Genomic DNA, 16216 nt, shown 5'->3' with positions numbered 1-16216 from the left:
TCATTTAATACATTTTGAAGAAAAACCCACTTAAAACTCTTAGAATTTTAATTTTGCGTTTATATGACGTCCGGTAAATGTCTGAATCGGGTGATAAAAACAACATGGCGGACAAAACGAAGAAATACGATGAGAAAAATGAAATTTTAGAAGCTAAGTTACAACAAAATGTGACCACTTTTCTTGATGAAAATCTTCTGGGTGATTTTTCTAACGCCAGGAAATGTCTAGAGCGTATGAAATTGCAACGAAGTGAATTGGAAAAGCAGGTTTGTTAAAAAAGTTTTGTCTTCACTCTTAAGGCTCTTCACTTTCCCCATTCACTAGTGTGCTCGCGAGTCGCTTGAAAAACGAGCTATGAGATTGAGGCTTGAGGTGAGAGAGTGAGAAGTGAGAGCCTTATAGCTCGTTGCCCAACAGATAATTTAACACAACTTTATTATATAATTTTCCTCATTTTCAGTTGACCACGAAAGAAACTGGAAGAGACAGTTTAGAAAAGGAGTCGTTTTGTGTTTCCCAGACTCTTGAAGAGGCGAAGATGGTTTTGAAGAATGTTGATAGGATCCAGTTAAGTCTTGATGAACTGAATGAAAATGTTGAAAAACACAACAATGAAGTTAAGGATATGACTGAGCAGTTAGATGACATGAATGGCAGTGTCTTGGAAATGGAGAATTTTATTTTATACCTTAATTGGATTCAAAAGTTGAAGACTTGAGGTAGGTAATAGAAGAGATTCAAACGAAAGGTTTAGTATCCACTGTTGAAGGTTTATGATTGGTTAGAAATACAATGTATCTTCTGTTGGAGGTTTATGATTGGTTAGAAATACAATGTATCTACTGTTGGAGGTTTATGATTGGTTAGAAACACAATGTATCTACTGATGAAGATTTATGATTGGTTAGAAATGCAACAAAGTACAAATACACCATAAATTTAAAAGCAAGTCACCAGTGTTCATTACTAATGTCTCATTTACCCAATCAGAAAACATGTTCTTTATATGTAGATACTTATTCAAACTAGATGTATGCTAATGACATTCCAGGCCAACTTTACTTAATGGTGATGAATCTTTGATTAAAAATGGTTGTTCACCTTGAACCAACTGTTGATTTAATCCCATTTTGATAATGTATTATCAAATGCTACATTGTGCTATGAGTTGTACACAGCAGTTGAAGGTTATGTAACATATTTCAATTTTGACCAATGACTAAAATATTAAGTTGAAAACTTGCAGTCTGTTGTTTACAGTCAATGGCTAAGATATTACTTGACAAAATGAAATGTAATGTGTTTTAATTCTTTGAAAAGTAACAGCATGCCTACGAGTGTGAAGTTTAAATGTTGGAGGGCATTTTGCCAAGGATGTTTGTAGTTGTAGTCACCTAATTTTGCTTTAGTTGTAAACAAAAGCTAGCTACTAAGAGTTTCATGAATTTTAGGAATCCTGCACTTTTTGTCGTTGACATTATTGAATATTGATCAATCATTGTTATTATATGGCAAGCTTCACTTCCGGCAAATCGGCGCGTTTTGATCGGCTCGGAAACATTTTTGCCGGTCCATTATTTTCCGTAATGGACCACGGTCCAATTTTACAGTCAAATATAAACAAACTTCTCAAAGCCAACAGCAAAACGCAAAAATAAACGAAACTAAAAACCATTTACGAATGTGAGTCGAAGGAAAAACACTTGGAAAACAGTTTAACTTTCCAGACGATACGAATTAGAACGATTTATTTTTTATGGACGAAAACTAGAAAAGTGAAAGTCAACCCGCACAAAACAGCAAAGACGAGAAACAAAGTAAGCTTCGTTTCAGGTCAAATAATGCCATATAATAAACCTTTTAATAACCTCGCTTTCTCGGTCTTTACTGAGAAATATCGAACCTTTGTCTTTTTGTACAAACCTCGTCCTACGGGCTCTGTCGATACAAAAGGCGTCTGTCCGATAGAGCTTAATAACAATTTTTCAAGAACATAAGGCTCTTTAGAGAGGGAAAACTTCTTCATTTTATTTGCATGTTAATTGTTTATGCATATGTAGTGTTTTACAATTTGTTTTTTGTTTATTCATGTAGACACATAAAAGTGTAAAAGTTTGTATTTTTGTTTTAAAAGTACACTTACGTTTGAAAAATGCGCAATATTTAAGACTAAGTAGTCGAAAGTATAATGTAAACTGTATTTAATTCCTTGCTTTTCAAGACAACCAGTTTATAACTTTTCTTTCTACTCTAACTGACGAGGCCTACGAGTTTATGACGTCACAACAAATTTTTCGCGCCAAAATAATGTACATTGTCATTATGCTCGTAATGGTAGTCGCACTCTTTGCTTATGTTCGCTAGTGCGGTTGCTACAGTTTTGCTTTTCATTGTTTTAGTGATAAAATTTACAAAGGCTTAGAGTCAGGATCGTTAAGCGAGGCAATAAAGGAACTGAATGTTATGAAATCGATGTTGACTGCAATTAATCAGACTTCTTGTCATCATTTTAAAACGTACGTGACGGATAATTTGAACCACTGGAATGGAATTATCGCAGAAAGGCTTACGAGGTAACGGAAGGACTTTAAAGAGAATGCATTTATGTAAATCGTACGTAGATTTTTTCTTCTTTTCTTTCAGAGAATTTGAAAGAGTTCTCAAGATACTAAAATGGCCATTTACCTCCGGATCAACAGCTCCACCTCTAGCAACAAACGCGGATGTCTTTCAAACATTTGAGAACATCTTTCTAATGCTGTTGCAAGTGTCCAAATTGTATCCATTTTATTTAACTAAGGCCCCGTTTACAATATACCGGATTGCTATCGTAGCAGGTTGAATATTCTTTATATTAAAAGGCAGTGAAATTTTTCAACGTCAGAAATACAATCAAATAGACTAAATCTATCAACTTAATAAGCTTTTACTCCGTACAGTAACCCTTTAAATCAAATTAAGATGTCGTGATGAGCGAATCCGGTATAGTATAAACGCAGCTTAAGTATTGACCAGGCGCCATCTTTGTTTTGTTGGTGTTGTTTCGCTTAACGTTTTTTAAGAAAGGAATTCGACGGCTGTAATGTTTATAAAGAAAGAGTCGCCCTCTCACTTCCAATGGAAATTTTAATACGACCCTTGAAGAGGCGATTTAACTATCATTTCTATGGTAAACGTCAGACAAATAATCTTCAAAAGGTTTTTTTTGCTAGTCTAGCTCGATTTGTGAAACAAAAGAGTATTTACTCATATTCAACTTCTAATTTATTTACAAAGCCCGAATGGTTTTATACTCAAATTCTGAACTGGCTTAGAGATCACGTGGATTTTATCAACGTAACTATCCAAGCATTTATTGATAAATCAGAGATGGTCTCCTTTCCATTGGTTGAGGTCTGTTCTGTTGATTATTTACTCTTGTTTGACTCCGTTTATCCTTTATTTACCTGTTACTCACCATCATTAACTCTCATTTTACTCCTCATATTTACCCCTATTCACCCTCATTAAACCTCATTTACCCTCATATTTACCCCTATTCATCCTCATTAAACCTTATTTACCCTCATATTTACCCCTATTCACCCTCATTAAACCTCATTTACCCTCAAATTCATTAAAATGGAGCGACATGGAGAAGTCCTCTCGACTTCGACCTTAGTGTTGATCGAAAGTAGCCTGCATTCAGGCCACATGTGGTCTATGAAGCTTGTATCTTCATAAAAAAAGACTCATTTGAAGTAGGAGTCTGGGAACAATATTTAAAAATTCAATATGGCGGCAAAAGTATTGAGAAGGGAGGGCTGAGTGAAACTGATATCAGTAAACGCCGCCATATTTGAAGTAGGAATCTGGAGACAAATTTTAGAAATTGAATATGGCGGCAAAATTATTGAGAAGGGAGGGCTGAGTGAAACTGATATCAGTAAACGCCGCCATATTTGAAGTAGGAATCTGGGACAAATTTTAAAATTGAATATGGCGGCAAAATTATTGAGTAGGGGGTGGGTGAGTGAAACTGATATCAGTAAACGCCGCCATATTTTCGTACGTTTTGCTCCTGTGGTTAGGATAACATTTTCATTACATTCATTTCCAGATCCAGTTCATAGAAGGTCTCCTACAGATTGTTGTTGAGAAGATGGACGATTGCCTTCCATCATTGGTTGACAACGAAACTCTATTCTCGCATTTCGTGGATGAAACGTTACTGTTTGACGAGGAGCTAAGAAATACATATGACTTATCTCAAGTGCAGTCGAGTTGTCTTGATGTTTTGATGAAGAAACAATATTTTGACAAATGGGTGATGCTAGAAAAAAAATGTATGTTGATATAACAGTTTGTTATGTTTGAATTTAGATAGTTTTTCGTCCTTCGCGTGTCAGGTTTTCCAAATAACAGCCTCACATTCTGGGACTGCGGAAGAGGCATAATTGAGGAGGGCACATATTCATATAAGCATTTTATATGTTTGTAAATGTAGATCGTCCAGGTTGGTAGAGTCCTGAGAAGGACTGTTTTTGTTGTTGTTGACTGACGTTTCGACAACCTTAGCGGTAGTCATCTTCAGAGTCAAATGGTGTCTCCCGCTAAGGTTGTCGAAACGTCAGTCAACAACAACAAAAACAGTCCTTCTCAGGACTATACCAACCTGGACGATCTACATTTACAAACATGTAACGATACTCTCGGGCTCAAACCATTTACTTTTAAGCATTTTATCTTAGAAAAGAATGGATTTCAGAAGAATATTAATAAGGTATATCATGCATGTATGAATATTAACCCCCACACACACCCCCTCACCACCCCCGACTTATCGATTTTCTGCGGTCCCGGATTTGCAGCAGTTTTACGAATAAACAGTAGACCACTTGTGGGACCTACCGCTGTGCAACTTGGTGCTATATTTTTCATTATATCAATGGTACAGTTAACCAACTCAGCGTTCCTATTGGTCAGAAATTTCAACTGACTTGCTGTCGCTATGTTAAACACAAGTGTAAGAAGATACGAGTAAGAAAAAAATTGAATGCAGTGGCCCTGCTGTTTGTTCCCTTCACTGTGATTTTGCTTCATTCCCTTTCCAGTTTTAAGGGGCTTAGATGTTTCTTGTAAACGGACGGCCCTAAGACTATTTTTGATTGGTGGAGAAAGCTAAATTCATTTCCGGTGAACGTCACGCTGATAAGAAGTTTCAAACGCCATTGTTTTTGTATAAAAGCAATTTCACGATTTTGTTTCTGGTTTCAAAACAAGAAACTTCCTGAATATTCCATTAGAGGAGGCTGAGGTTTTAGGCTAGGGATTGAAGAAGATTTAAGATTTCACAGGTTTTTGGCAAGGGATTAAAGATTTATGATTTCACTTCTTTTATTTCAGATGCAATGGAAAATATCCACTCGTTGCTTTCATCGGAGAAAGCTTGGAGCCCGCGATACGAGGATGCTGCGGATGTTGACGAACTAAAGGTTCCCGAGTGCGTCGAAACGTTTGTCTCGCTTTTAGTTGGTATAACAGGTATGTGAGGGGTATGTGAGGGTAAATGTTTGTTGTAGTATCATGTGAAATAGATGAAGTGAACGCTTGGAAAGTAGTTGTACAGCTCTGGTTAAACGATGAAATTCACTGCCTTGTTCATGACAAACCACGCTCAAAGTGAGGCATTCGCCCCCGATTCAATTCAAATGATATTAATTCCGGGAGGTAGTCATTTCTCAGCTCTGGAGAAAAAGGATAGGTGTATAGGTGGTTTGCATGTTGCGACACGGCCGTCATTTTGGTTGAAATTAAGAAAGGATCTTTCTTGTTTACAATTCCAATTTCAACCATAATGGCGAATATTTCCTTCTCCTTCGACGTTGTCCTTTGGTGGAAATGATTGCAATCCATCTATTATTGAGAAATGAGAATCAAAAATTGATAACGATTTGATTGCAAAACTTAGAGTTTTCCTTTCAGTGTTATGAAATATGCATTCAAAAAAATAATGGCGTTTGATCGAATCTTATGTAGATCGTTACAGAAATCTTAAATCTGAAGAGAATCAGTTGTCGTTTTTGGACGTTCAGTTAGACTTGCTGTATTATGTTACTGCTAGCTTGGGCGAAATAAAGAACGAATCTGGTGGACCTTTGACTTCATGTTTCATTTTCATTTTAAACAGCACCAACTATCTCTCGACCATATTACAGGATTGGTCTGAGCAAACTGTGAGTTGTCATCTTTTTCATACCAATATGGCAGACAATCTGAAGTTTCGCCTTTACAAAGCTGTATTTTATTGCTCAAACCAGCGTTTCAGGTCTTTGCTATGAAATTTTGAGTTATTTTTTGCTAAAAGCATCATCCCACGTTACAGTTGAATGATAGGATTTTCCGTGGGGATTTTAGAGAATTTCACCATCCCACTACCCACCCCCCGACTTTTTGAAAAGTTGATACAATACCATAAGATGTTAAGGTAACCTTGTCAACTTGTTTACAAATGTAAATAGTTTGAACCCGGGAGTATCGTTATATGTTTGTAAATGTAGATCGTCCATGTTAGTATAGTCCAGAGAAGGACTGTTGGTGTTGTTGTTGACTGACGTTTCGACAACTTTAGCGTTAGTCATCTTCAGTTTGACCAACACCAACAGTCCTTCCGAGGACTGCACTTACTACCTGTACCATCTACATTTAAAAACATGTAAATTGTGTATTTGTCTGTTCTTTTCTTATTGGTTGTTTGCTTTATAAAGCTAATTTTTGAGCTCTCAAGTAAAATGCTCATTTTATGTAAACTGTTTTGTTTTAGATATTCCTAAAGCTGTACTTGACAAAGATGGAGTCGTCTAATAAAAAGAACGAGCAATTAGAAAATGGCATCGATTTTACCGATGGGAGCAACTTAGCTTCAAGCATGGATGAGTTTGGTTCCGGTACATTATTTGAAGGAACATTGAATCGATTAAAAATACTTCAAGAAGACATGATGTCAGCGTTAGTTCGACATGTTTTGTCTGGTTTTATCAGCAGAAGTCATTCGTATCAGAAGGAAAGGTCAGTTGTAGAAGTGTTTTGCTTCATTACTATTTACAAGAGATGTTTACGGTATTTGCACTGGCTTATGCAAACTGAGGGTACTTTCGGAGAACTCGAGTCCTTGGATAAACTGGTGTAAACACGAAAAATATCTTTTATTTCTTTTATAAAATAACAATAATGCGACACAGATAAATTTAAAACAAACAACTTAATTGATTTGTGATCTATGTTGATAAGGCAAACTATGTGAAACGAGTCTATGCTCGTCATGAAGTATTAAATACTGAAGTATTGAATGCAACACGCATGAGCAGATTGATATGTTTTACTCAGTATTAAGTACTGAAGTATTGAATGCAATACGCATGAGCAGATTGATATGTTTTACTCAGTATTAAGTACTGAAGTATTGAATGCAATACGCATGAGCAGATTGATATATTTTACTCAGTATTAAGTACTGAAGTATTGAATGCAATACGCATGAGTAGATTGATATTTTTTACTCAGTATTAAATACTGAAGTATTGAATGCAACACGCATGAGCAGATTGATATGTTTTACTCAGTATTAAATACTGAAGTATTGAATGCAATACGCATGAGCAGATTGATATGTTACTCAGTATTAAGTACTGAAGTATTGAATGCAATACGCATGAGCAGATTGATATGTTTTACTCAGTATTAAGTACTGAAGTATTGAATGCAATACGCATGAGCAGATTGATATTTTTTACTCAGTATTAAGTACTGAAGTATTGAATGCAATACGCATGAGCAGATTGATTTTTTTACTCAGTTTTAAGTACTGAAGTATTAAATGCAACACGCATGAGCAGATTGATATGTTTTACTCAGTATTAAGTACTGAAGTATTGAATGCAACACGCATGAGCAGATTGATATGTTTTACTCAGTATTAAGTACTGAAGTATTGAATGCAATACGCATGAGCAGATTGATATGTTTTACTCAGTATTAAATACTGAAGTATTGAATGCAATACGCATGAGCAGATTGATTTTTACTCAGTATTAAGTACTGAAGTATTGAATGCAATACGCATGAGCAGATTGATATGTTTTACTCAGTATTAAGTACTGAAGTATTGAATGCAATACGCATGAGCAGATTGATATGTTTTACTCAGTATTAAGTACTGAAGTATTGAATGCAATACGCATGAGCAGACGTATTTGAAGGAGGGCACATATAAGTATATTGTACGGATTGAAAATTGCATGAGCATTGCGACACAACTAGTAAGCAGATTGTTGCGTAATGAGGAAAGAATGGAGTACTTGGATAAACTGGTGTATATCTTTTATTTCTTTTATAAAATAACAATAATGCGACACAGATAAATTTACTTAATTGATTTGTGATCTGCAAACGATGTTGAAGGCAAACACGATCGATGCTCGTCATGAAGTATTAAATACTGAAGTATTGAATGCAACACGCATGAGCAGATTGATATGTTTTACTCAGTATTAAGTACTGAAGTATTGAATGCAACACGCATGAGCAGATTAATATGTTTTATTTAGTATTAAGTAGTGAAGTATTGAATGCAACACGCATGAGCAGATTGATATGTTTTACTCAGTATTAAATACTGAAGTATTGAATGCAATACGCATGAGCAGATTGATATGTTACTCAGTATTAAGTACTGAAGTATTGAATGCAACACGCATGAGCAGATTGATATGTTTTACTCAGTATTAAATACTGAAGTATTGAATGCAATACGCATGAGCAGATTGATATGTTACTCAGTATTAAGTACTGAAGTATTGAATGCAATACGCATGAGCAGATTGATATGTTTTACTCAGTATTAAATACTGAAGTATTGAATGCAATACGCATGAGCAGATTGATATGTTACTCAGTATTAAGTACTGAAGTATTGAATGCAATACGCATGAGCAGATTGATATGTTTTACTCAGTATTAAGTACTGAAGTATTGAATGCAATACGCATGAGCAGATTGATATTTTTACTCAGTATTAAGTACTGAAGTATTGAATGCAATACGCATGAGCAGATTGATATTTTTACTCAGTATTAAGTACTGAAGTATTGAATGCAATACGCATGAGCAGATTGATATTTTTTACTCAGTATTAAATACTGAAGTATTGAATGCAATACGCATGAGCAGATTGATATGTTTTACTCAGTATTAAATACTGAAGTATTGAATGCAATACGCATGAGCAGATTGATATGTTACTCAGTATTAAGTACTGAAGTATTGAATGCAATACGCATGAGCAGATTGATATGTTTTACTCAGTATTTAGTACTGAAGTATTGAATGCAATACGCATGAGCAGATTGATATATTTTACTCAGTATTAAGTACTGAAGTATTGAATGCAATACGCATGAGCAGATTGATATTTTTTACTCAGTATTAAATACTGAAGTATTGAATGCAATACGCATGAACAGATTGATATTTTTTATTTAGTATTAAGTACTGAAGTATTGAATGCAATACGCATGAGCAGATTGATATGTTACTCAGTATTAAGTACTGAAGTATTGAATGCAATACGCATGAGCAGATTGATATGTTTTACTCAGTATTAAGTACTGAAGTATTGAATGCAATACGCATGAGCAGATTGATATGTTTTACTCAGTATTAAGTACTGAAGTATTGAATGCAACACGCATGAGCATATTGATATGTTTTACTCAGTATTAAGTACTGAAGTATTGAATGCAATACGCATGAGCAGATTGATGTATTTTACTCAGTATTAAGTACTGAAGTATTGAATGCAATACGCATGAGCAGATTGATATTTTTACTCAGTATTAAGTACTGAAGTATTGAATGCAATACGCATGAGCAGATTGATATGTTTTACTCAGTATTAAGTACTGAAGTATTGAATGCAATACGCATGAGCAGATTGATATATTTTACTCAGTATTAAGTACTGAAGTATACACTAGATTACGTCCGAGAATGGAGCACCACAAAGAAGAGTTGTTTGTGCTATCGATTTGTTAATTTGAGCCTTTTTCTTTGTCTACTAGTTGGCATAATTTACCGTCGCAGAAAGAACTTGCTATTAATAGTCTTTCCTCCTCACTCTGTGATATGATCGTTTATCTTCGACACATGCTGAGTAAAATGAAGGAGGAATTAGTCGATTGTCTTTTCGCTGTCTTTTGGAAAAAACTTGCACAAGATTTGTCCGATTTTTTCTTCAACGAGGTGCGTTTTCTTCCGTGGAATGATTGCAAAATAACGTCGTTTGATCAATAATATCATTTGTCAATTAAACGATGACTCGACCTATCAATCAATCAATCAATCAATTAATAAATCAATAAATAAATCAATCAGTAAATCAATCAATCAATAAATCAATCAATGTTTGTAGGTGATTTTAAAAAACCATTTTAACGAAGGAGGAGCCGCTCAACTAAAATTCGACGTGCATAAAAACCTGTTTGTCCTGTTTGGTCAGTTTACTGCAAAGCCGCGGAACTATTTTCGAAAGTGAGTATGTTTGATAGAAGATAAGACATTTTAAAAAAAAGAATTTTAAGTAATTTTTTTGAATTATTGAATTATACCTTCATTCATATTATGTTCGTATGTTTAGATTTTAGCTAGGTACGACTTCAGTTTATGGGAACTTCTTTCTTTTGTTGCAGGTTAAAGGACGCGATTGTCTTATTGAATCTGATGCCAGGCTCGGCTGTTCTGTTAAAACATACTGTGGACGAAAGTAGACGCGAGCAAATGGAGAATAAGTTGCGTGAGGCCTTGGACGAGATAGGTGTTTATACGTTGTCATTAGATGAAGTACTGAATGTCCTTAGTTCAAGAATAAACTGGAGCAAATAAGTGCACAAATGTGCAAATTTGGATCTTTTATCGTACGCTTAGGTAGAGAGAATTGGAAGTTTGTGTGATTGGTCAATGTTTGAGAACACAACACGCTAGTCGACCAATTACAGTGAAGCATACGTCCGGTTCAGGTGAGGTGAATGGCGAGATGAATCCATCCAATGAAATTAGTTTGCGATAAAATTTGCTGAAGAACTTTGAAGTTAACAAAATTTATTTTGGTGTTCGAAGTGAAAACTACTCGAAGAACAATTTTAACTATTTGACGAGGTCTTCAATGCATTTACTGACAACTGGACATTCCTGAAGACTTTTCAAAGCAGATTGTACATTAAAACCTTTTGCAATCAGTATAGCCAACGGAATGACATTTGTCAGTCCAGTTGCTCTAGTCACGTGATCAGAAACTTTCCTTGATATTGGTTGTTCTAGCGGAAGTACGTCATCTCTGTAGATGGACTTCAATAAACATTTTTCAGCTTCATCTCTGCTCATGTTGAAAAACTGTTGGAGAATTCTGATGCCTCTATCAAAGAGCTTTCTGTTTGTGAGTTTCAAGTCGATCATGCAGTTCCTATAAACCTTTCCCTTACAAATATGCGCTCCAGTTGAGACCGCGTTCAGTATCCACTTCATAGCTAGCTCCGTATGACACTCGCGAAGCAATCGTGACAAATCGTTACCCACTTCATGATCATTAATTGTTGGAAAATCAATAATAATTGTTAGCAAATTGCCCAAGGTTTCTCGTATGCGTTTAAGGAAACTAGCGTGGTTCTTTGTAGTGATAATGGTAATGTTAGCTTGACGCGATTTTACTAACTTTAAGGCTTGTATTACTTCTGGTAATTCGTCAGATTTTACCCTTTGTAGTATAAATATCACCATATCACTACTGCGCAGTTTAGAACACTCATTCTTCATAAAGTGGTCTATACTCAGTTCAAATCCCATGCCTTTAGTTGATAAGTCTCCTTCAAAATTTCCAAGATATTCATAACCACCTTTTAGAAAACACCTTACATCTTTAGGATTAGCGCCAAAAGTTGCTACACACTCGGCTGCATCTATCATTCCCACAATTCCCGCTGCACCCCAGCACACATATGAAATGCTACCATTATGCAGAAGAGAACTTCCTGCCATACTTAATAACATGGAAATTTGGTCATGGTTTTCATGAACAGCATTCAGCATTTCCTCAAATGTTTTCAAAATAGCCGCATAACCAAAGAGTTTATGTCTGCCACAAAATAATTGATACGCTACAAGAAACATAGCTTCCATTATTATCATTGTTGCCGTCCTTTCATTCTTGAGGAGCCGGTGATGGGCTCCGGACCAACTATAGGATTAAGAAGATTTCCCTTCCCTGGAAAAATAAAAAAGAATTTGCTTATGGAAAACACAGCAATGCATTCGACATCCTACAAACCTTCCATTTCTATGACTATGTCTTGCATTACTTTTTCAGTCCCACTAATGGGACATATTCGTGCTTGAGTGGATGGGTTGAAGCCCAAAAGATAAGGAGTAAATTTATTCAGGTTTTGCAGGCAATATTCCACCTGGGCTCCAACAAAAGGAGCTGACAAACCACATGTTATACCAATAAAGAGCACCCTGTCAAATTCTTCGGTCGCCCTCATCAAAGCATTCTTCCCAGCATTCCAATTGTCCTCAATCGACTCAAAAGATGTAACAAGAGCATGGTCGCCACCAGATATAAGGTATTTGTAGCACTGTTTCAGGTTGTGCTCTTTTAAAAACTTGTTGAATGTACGCGTGAGCAAAAACGCAAGTCTGCCTGAGCTACCACATCCGCTGATGACAACGCACGAGTTTTCCGCGCCTTCGACATTTACATATTCTGCGCAAATGTGGCATATTTCGTGGACTTTTGACACGAATGTTGTAGAGAGTATGCTTTCATTTCGGTAATTTCCCCAACCATTAAAAATTTCAAGATCACATTTCTTCAAAAGTCTAACAATCTCATCGACGCTTGCTTTGTCAATATCTTCGGTTAACTCATTACTTCTTTCAGTAATGGGAATTTCGTTGTTCATGTTCGGCTGGGGAAGCAGATAATGCTGCCTCGATAATGCGTGATGATGACATTGGATAATGACGATAGCCCGCGCGTTGATACTCACGGGTGTTCTTTTGAATGCGGGCTACTCGTCAACAGTCTTCTTGGACTTCAACCTCAGCTCGGTTAACCGGCCATATTGGAATTAAAGTTATAAAGATTTTCCAGCAAAAACTTGTGTGAAAAGTGAAAATGAGCTCGAGACAGGTTGGAAAACACGTTGTGGATTGGGTAAAGATTGCAACTAAAATCCCTCAAGCAGCTAGAGGCGAGTTTTCTGGCTTTCGCTCTCGACATGAAGCTATTAAATCAAGGTATTATGATTTAACAATTGTATTATATTATACAATTGTTTGTACATAGTACAACATATGCAACGGAAAATTTACTGTCTAAATACATTTATTTAAATGAAAAATGCGTTTTTATTTTGTGCATTACTATTGAATTTTTTGATTTCTTGCAATCTTTTTGTGATATGTAAAATTGTAAATTGTAGATGTGTTATTTTGTAGCAACTAATTTGTGCTTGCTAAGTGTTCAAAGTTGATTTAAAAGCCATGTGAATGGTTCAATAAGAAAGAAACACCTGAAAAAAGCATTTCAATCTTTGCTCTTCAACCTTTTTGATATCTTACGAGGAAAATACTCTCTCATTCCTGACGTCCAATTTTGTAAAATTTTATGCAAAGGTAAATTGAATGCCTGATGCCAACTAATGAATTTGATATGATTATACTTAGACTTGAAACATTTACTGAAAAGCCTGAACCAATTGACTGGGAATTTTACAAGCAACATGTCGCTAAACCTGGCTTTGTCGAAGCTTTTGAAAAGGCAGTAAGTTATATGAGTTCTTTATTAGTTTCTTTGATCAGGATTATTTTTATTGATGTGAAGAGCTTCTTTGATTTGGAGAAAGAGAAAGTTTATTGATGGCATTTTGTTAATGTCAAAACATGTTTGCTCTTAAAAAAATCATCGTTTTTCATTAAATGTTTTTGAAATATTTCTGTACTGTGTTTTATTCACTTATCACTCGGTATTTTCTTTAGTTTTCTGCTGTTAAAGTACCATATCCTCAAGACACAAAGTCTGCAGCCATCAAAAAAGATGAGATTGGATATGTGAGTATCATTTTAGTGTTATTTGTCTTATTAATGGCCATTGTTTGAGTGAACATGAAATGTTGAACAATTTAGTACAATACAGAACAATGTGGAACAATGTAGAACAATACAGAACAATGTAGAACAATACAGAACAATGTTGAACAGTTTAGAACAATACAGAACAATGTTGAACAATTTAGAACAATTTAGAACAAAACAGAACAATGTAGAACAATGTTGAACAATTTAGTACAATACAGAATAATGTGGAACAATGTAGAAAAATACAGAACAATGTAGAACAATACAGAACAATGTTGAACAATATAGTACAATACAGAACAATGTGGAACACTGTAGAACAATACAGAACAATGTTGAACAGTTTAGAACAATACAGAACAATGTTGAACAATTTAGAACAATTTAGAACAAAACAGAACAATGTAGAACAATGTTGAACAATTTAGTACAATACAGAATAATGTGGAACAATGTAGAAAAATACAGAACAATGTAGAACAATACAGAACAATGTTGAACAATATAGTACAATACAGAACAATGTGGAACAATGTAGAACAATACAGAACAATGGAACAATGAACAAATAGAACAAAGAACAATAAGAACAATGGAACAAGAACAATGAACAATAAACAATAGAACAATGGAACAATATATACAGAACAATATAGAACAATGAACAATGTAGAACAATACAGAACAATGTAGAACAATACAGAACAATGTAGAACAATACAGAACAATGTTGAACAGTTTAGAACAATACAGAACAATGTTGAACAGTTTAGAACAATACAGAACAATGCTGAACAATTTAGAACAGTACAGAACAATGTAGAACAATACAGAACAATGTAGAACAGTTTAGAACAATGTTGAACAATTTAGAACAAAACAGAACAATGTAGAACTATTACATAACAATGTAGAGCAATACACATAGAACAATTTAGAAGAACATTAAACATCATTGAGCAATGTAAAACAATGTACGTCCAACAAATCAATGTAAAACAAGATCTACCTACACAAAAACAATTTCAAACATGCATAAATTATAATTTTGCGTACTTGAAATTAGCACTACTTGTTATGAAATGGCCCACTTTATTTAACCTACTGAGAAACATATTTAGTGCTCTATAAATTTATCCTTACACGCTCAATCCTCCCAAAAAGACATGGGTCTTGTTTATCTCTGATAATCCTTACACGCTCAATCCTCCCAAAAAGACATGGGTCTTGTTTATCTCTGATAAGAATTCATGCTTTTGTATGAGGAAAACAGGAAATAACTATGAAAGTCTAAATTATTTTATTGCATGACTCCATGTGAAGCTCCATTTGCTGTTTGTACATATTAATTTTTTATTTTGGTTTTGGTTTTGTAGGAGAATTCCTGTATTGAAGTGATGAAAGAAACAAATAAGAATATTGCAAATCTGAAAGAAGAGGTTTGTTGATGTATGTCATATTAGGGGAAGCTTTTCTTCTTTGATTCTCCCAGAGGAAGACTTACCTAGCTTTAATTAAACAACACTTATATTATTGAATTATTATGACGAAGTGAAATTTTTAATGATTTTGAGTGTTCAACTTTAAAAATCTTCATTCTATGTTTCCATTTTTCAAGTTGCTGTTCAGATTGTGATGTATGGATTTTCTGTTTTTAGCTCGCTCAGTTGAAAGCTTTAAAACCATTTGAAGAAATGACGGTAAGCAAAAATCAGCATTAAAGGGAAAATGCACTCTGCCACAATATCTTTAATACTGCTGTTAAATAATTGCATCTAAAAACAGCTAAAATGCAATTATTTTGTCGATATTAAAAGGTTTTAAGTTACATGAGTTGTAAGTCAAAGAACTGGTCCTGAGCTTTACTAAACTTGTTGCTTTACAAATCTCTGGGGTGCCTTAGCCCTTCTGTGCCTGCTGTCTTGCTTTAAATTGTATTCATCTTTTTCCTTGCTAAAATTGCATCCCATTTTTCACAAGAAGACAACACCATCTTGTTTGTTCTTAAAGTTCTCTCTGTTCCTTCGCACTCTTTACCTTACATATG

At 34.9% G+C, this 16216-nt stretch overlaps 3 protein-coding genes and 1 long non-coding RNA gene across 4 annotated transcripts in view; 2 read left to right on the top strand and 2 right to left on the bottom strand.

Annotated features, from left to right (window-relative positions):
- Positions 1 to 77: 77 nt before the first annotated feature.
- On the top strand, positions 78 to 11659 carry LOC124448642 (RAD50-interacting protein 1-like). The gene is given in 13 exon segments (XM_046999599.1): positions 78 to 269; positions 464 to 726; positions 2403 to 2576; positions 2647 to 2781; positions 3066 to 3201; positions 3280 to 3396; positions 4103 to 4328; positions 5389 to 5526; positions 6022 to 6218; positions 6806 to 7050; positions 10101 to 10281; positions 10451 to 10569; positions 10728 to 11659. Coding segments are annotated over 13 exon segments (2316 nt in total). The 3' UTR covers positions 10921 to 11659.
- On the bottom strand, positions 2991 to 15172 carry LOC124448644. Its single transcript, XR_006949188.1, has 3 exons — positions 15092 to 15172; positions 13113 to 13115; positions 2991 to 3002 (listed from the first exon to the last, which is right to left on the bottom strand). It is a non-coding gene; the product is annotated as an uncharacterized LOC124448644 (long non-coding RNA).
- Positions 10598 to 13071, bottom strand: LOC124448632 (glucokinase regulatory protein-like). The gene is given in 3 exon segments (XM_046999588.1): positions 10598 to 12227; positions 12230 to 12295; positions 12359 to 13071. Coding segments are annotated over 3 exon segments (1746 nt in total). The 5' UTR covers positions 12993 to 13071; the 3' UTR covers positions 10598 to 11181.
- The window catches only part of LOC124448638 (ATP synthase subunit d, mitochondrial-like), a 3663-nt gene continuing 553 nt past the window's right edge, over positions 13107 to 16216 (top strand). Inside the window, exons 1-5 of the mRNA XM_046999595.1 lie at positions 13107 to 13329; positions 13759 to 13855; positions 14071 to 14142; positions 15546 to 15608; positions 15828 to 15869. Coding sequence (XP_046855551.1) covers positions 13208 to 13329; positions 13759 to 13855; positions 14071 to 14142; positions 15546 to 15608; positions 15828 to 15869 — 396 coding nt within the window. The 5' untranslated portion in view covers positions 13107 to 13207. The remainder of the gene's footprint in view (positions 13330 to 13758; positions 13856 to 14070; positions 14143 to 15545; positions 15609 to 15827; positions 15870 to 16216) is intronic.

This window comes from Xenia sp. Carnegie-2017, unplaced genomic scaffold (genome assembly GCF_021976095.1).
Source record: "Xenia sp. Carnegie-2017 unplaced genomic scaffold, XeniaSp_v1 HiC_scaffold_23, whole genome shotgun sequence".
Classification (NCBI taxonomy): domain Eukaryota; kingdom Metazoa; phylum Cnidaria; class Anthozoa; order Malacalcyonacea; family Xeniidae; genus Xenia; species Xenia sp. Carnegie-2017.
This window is presented reverse-complemented; position numbering and strand designations above follow the sequence as displayed.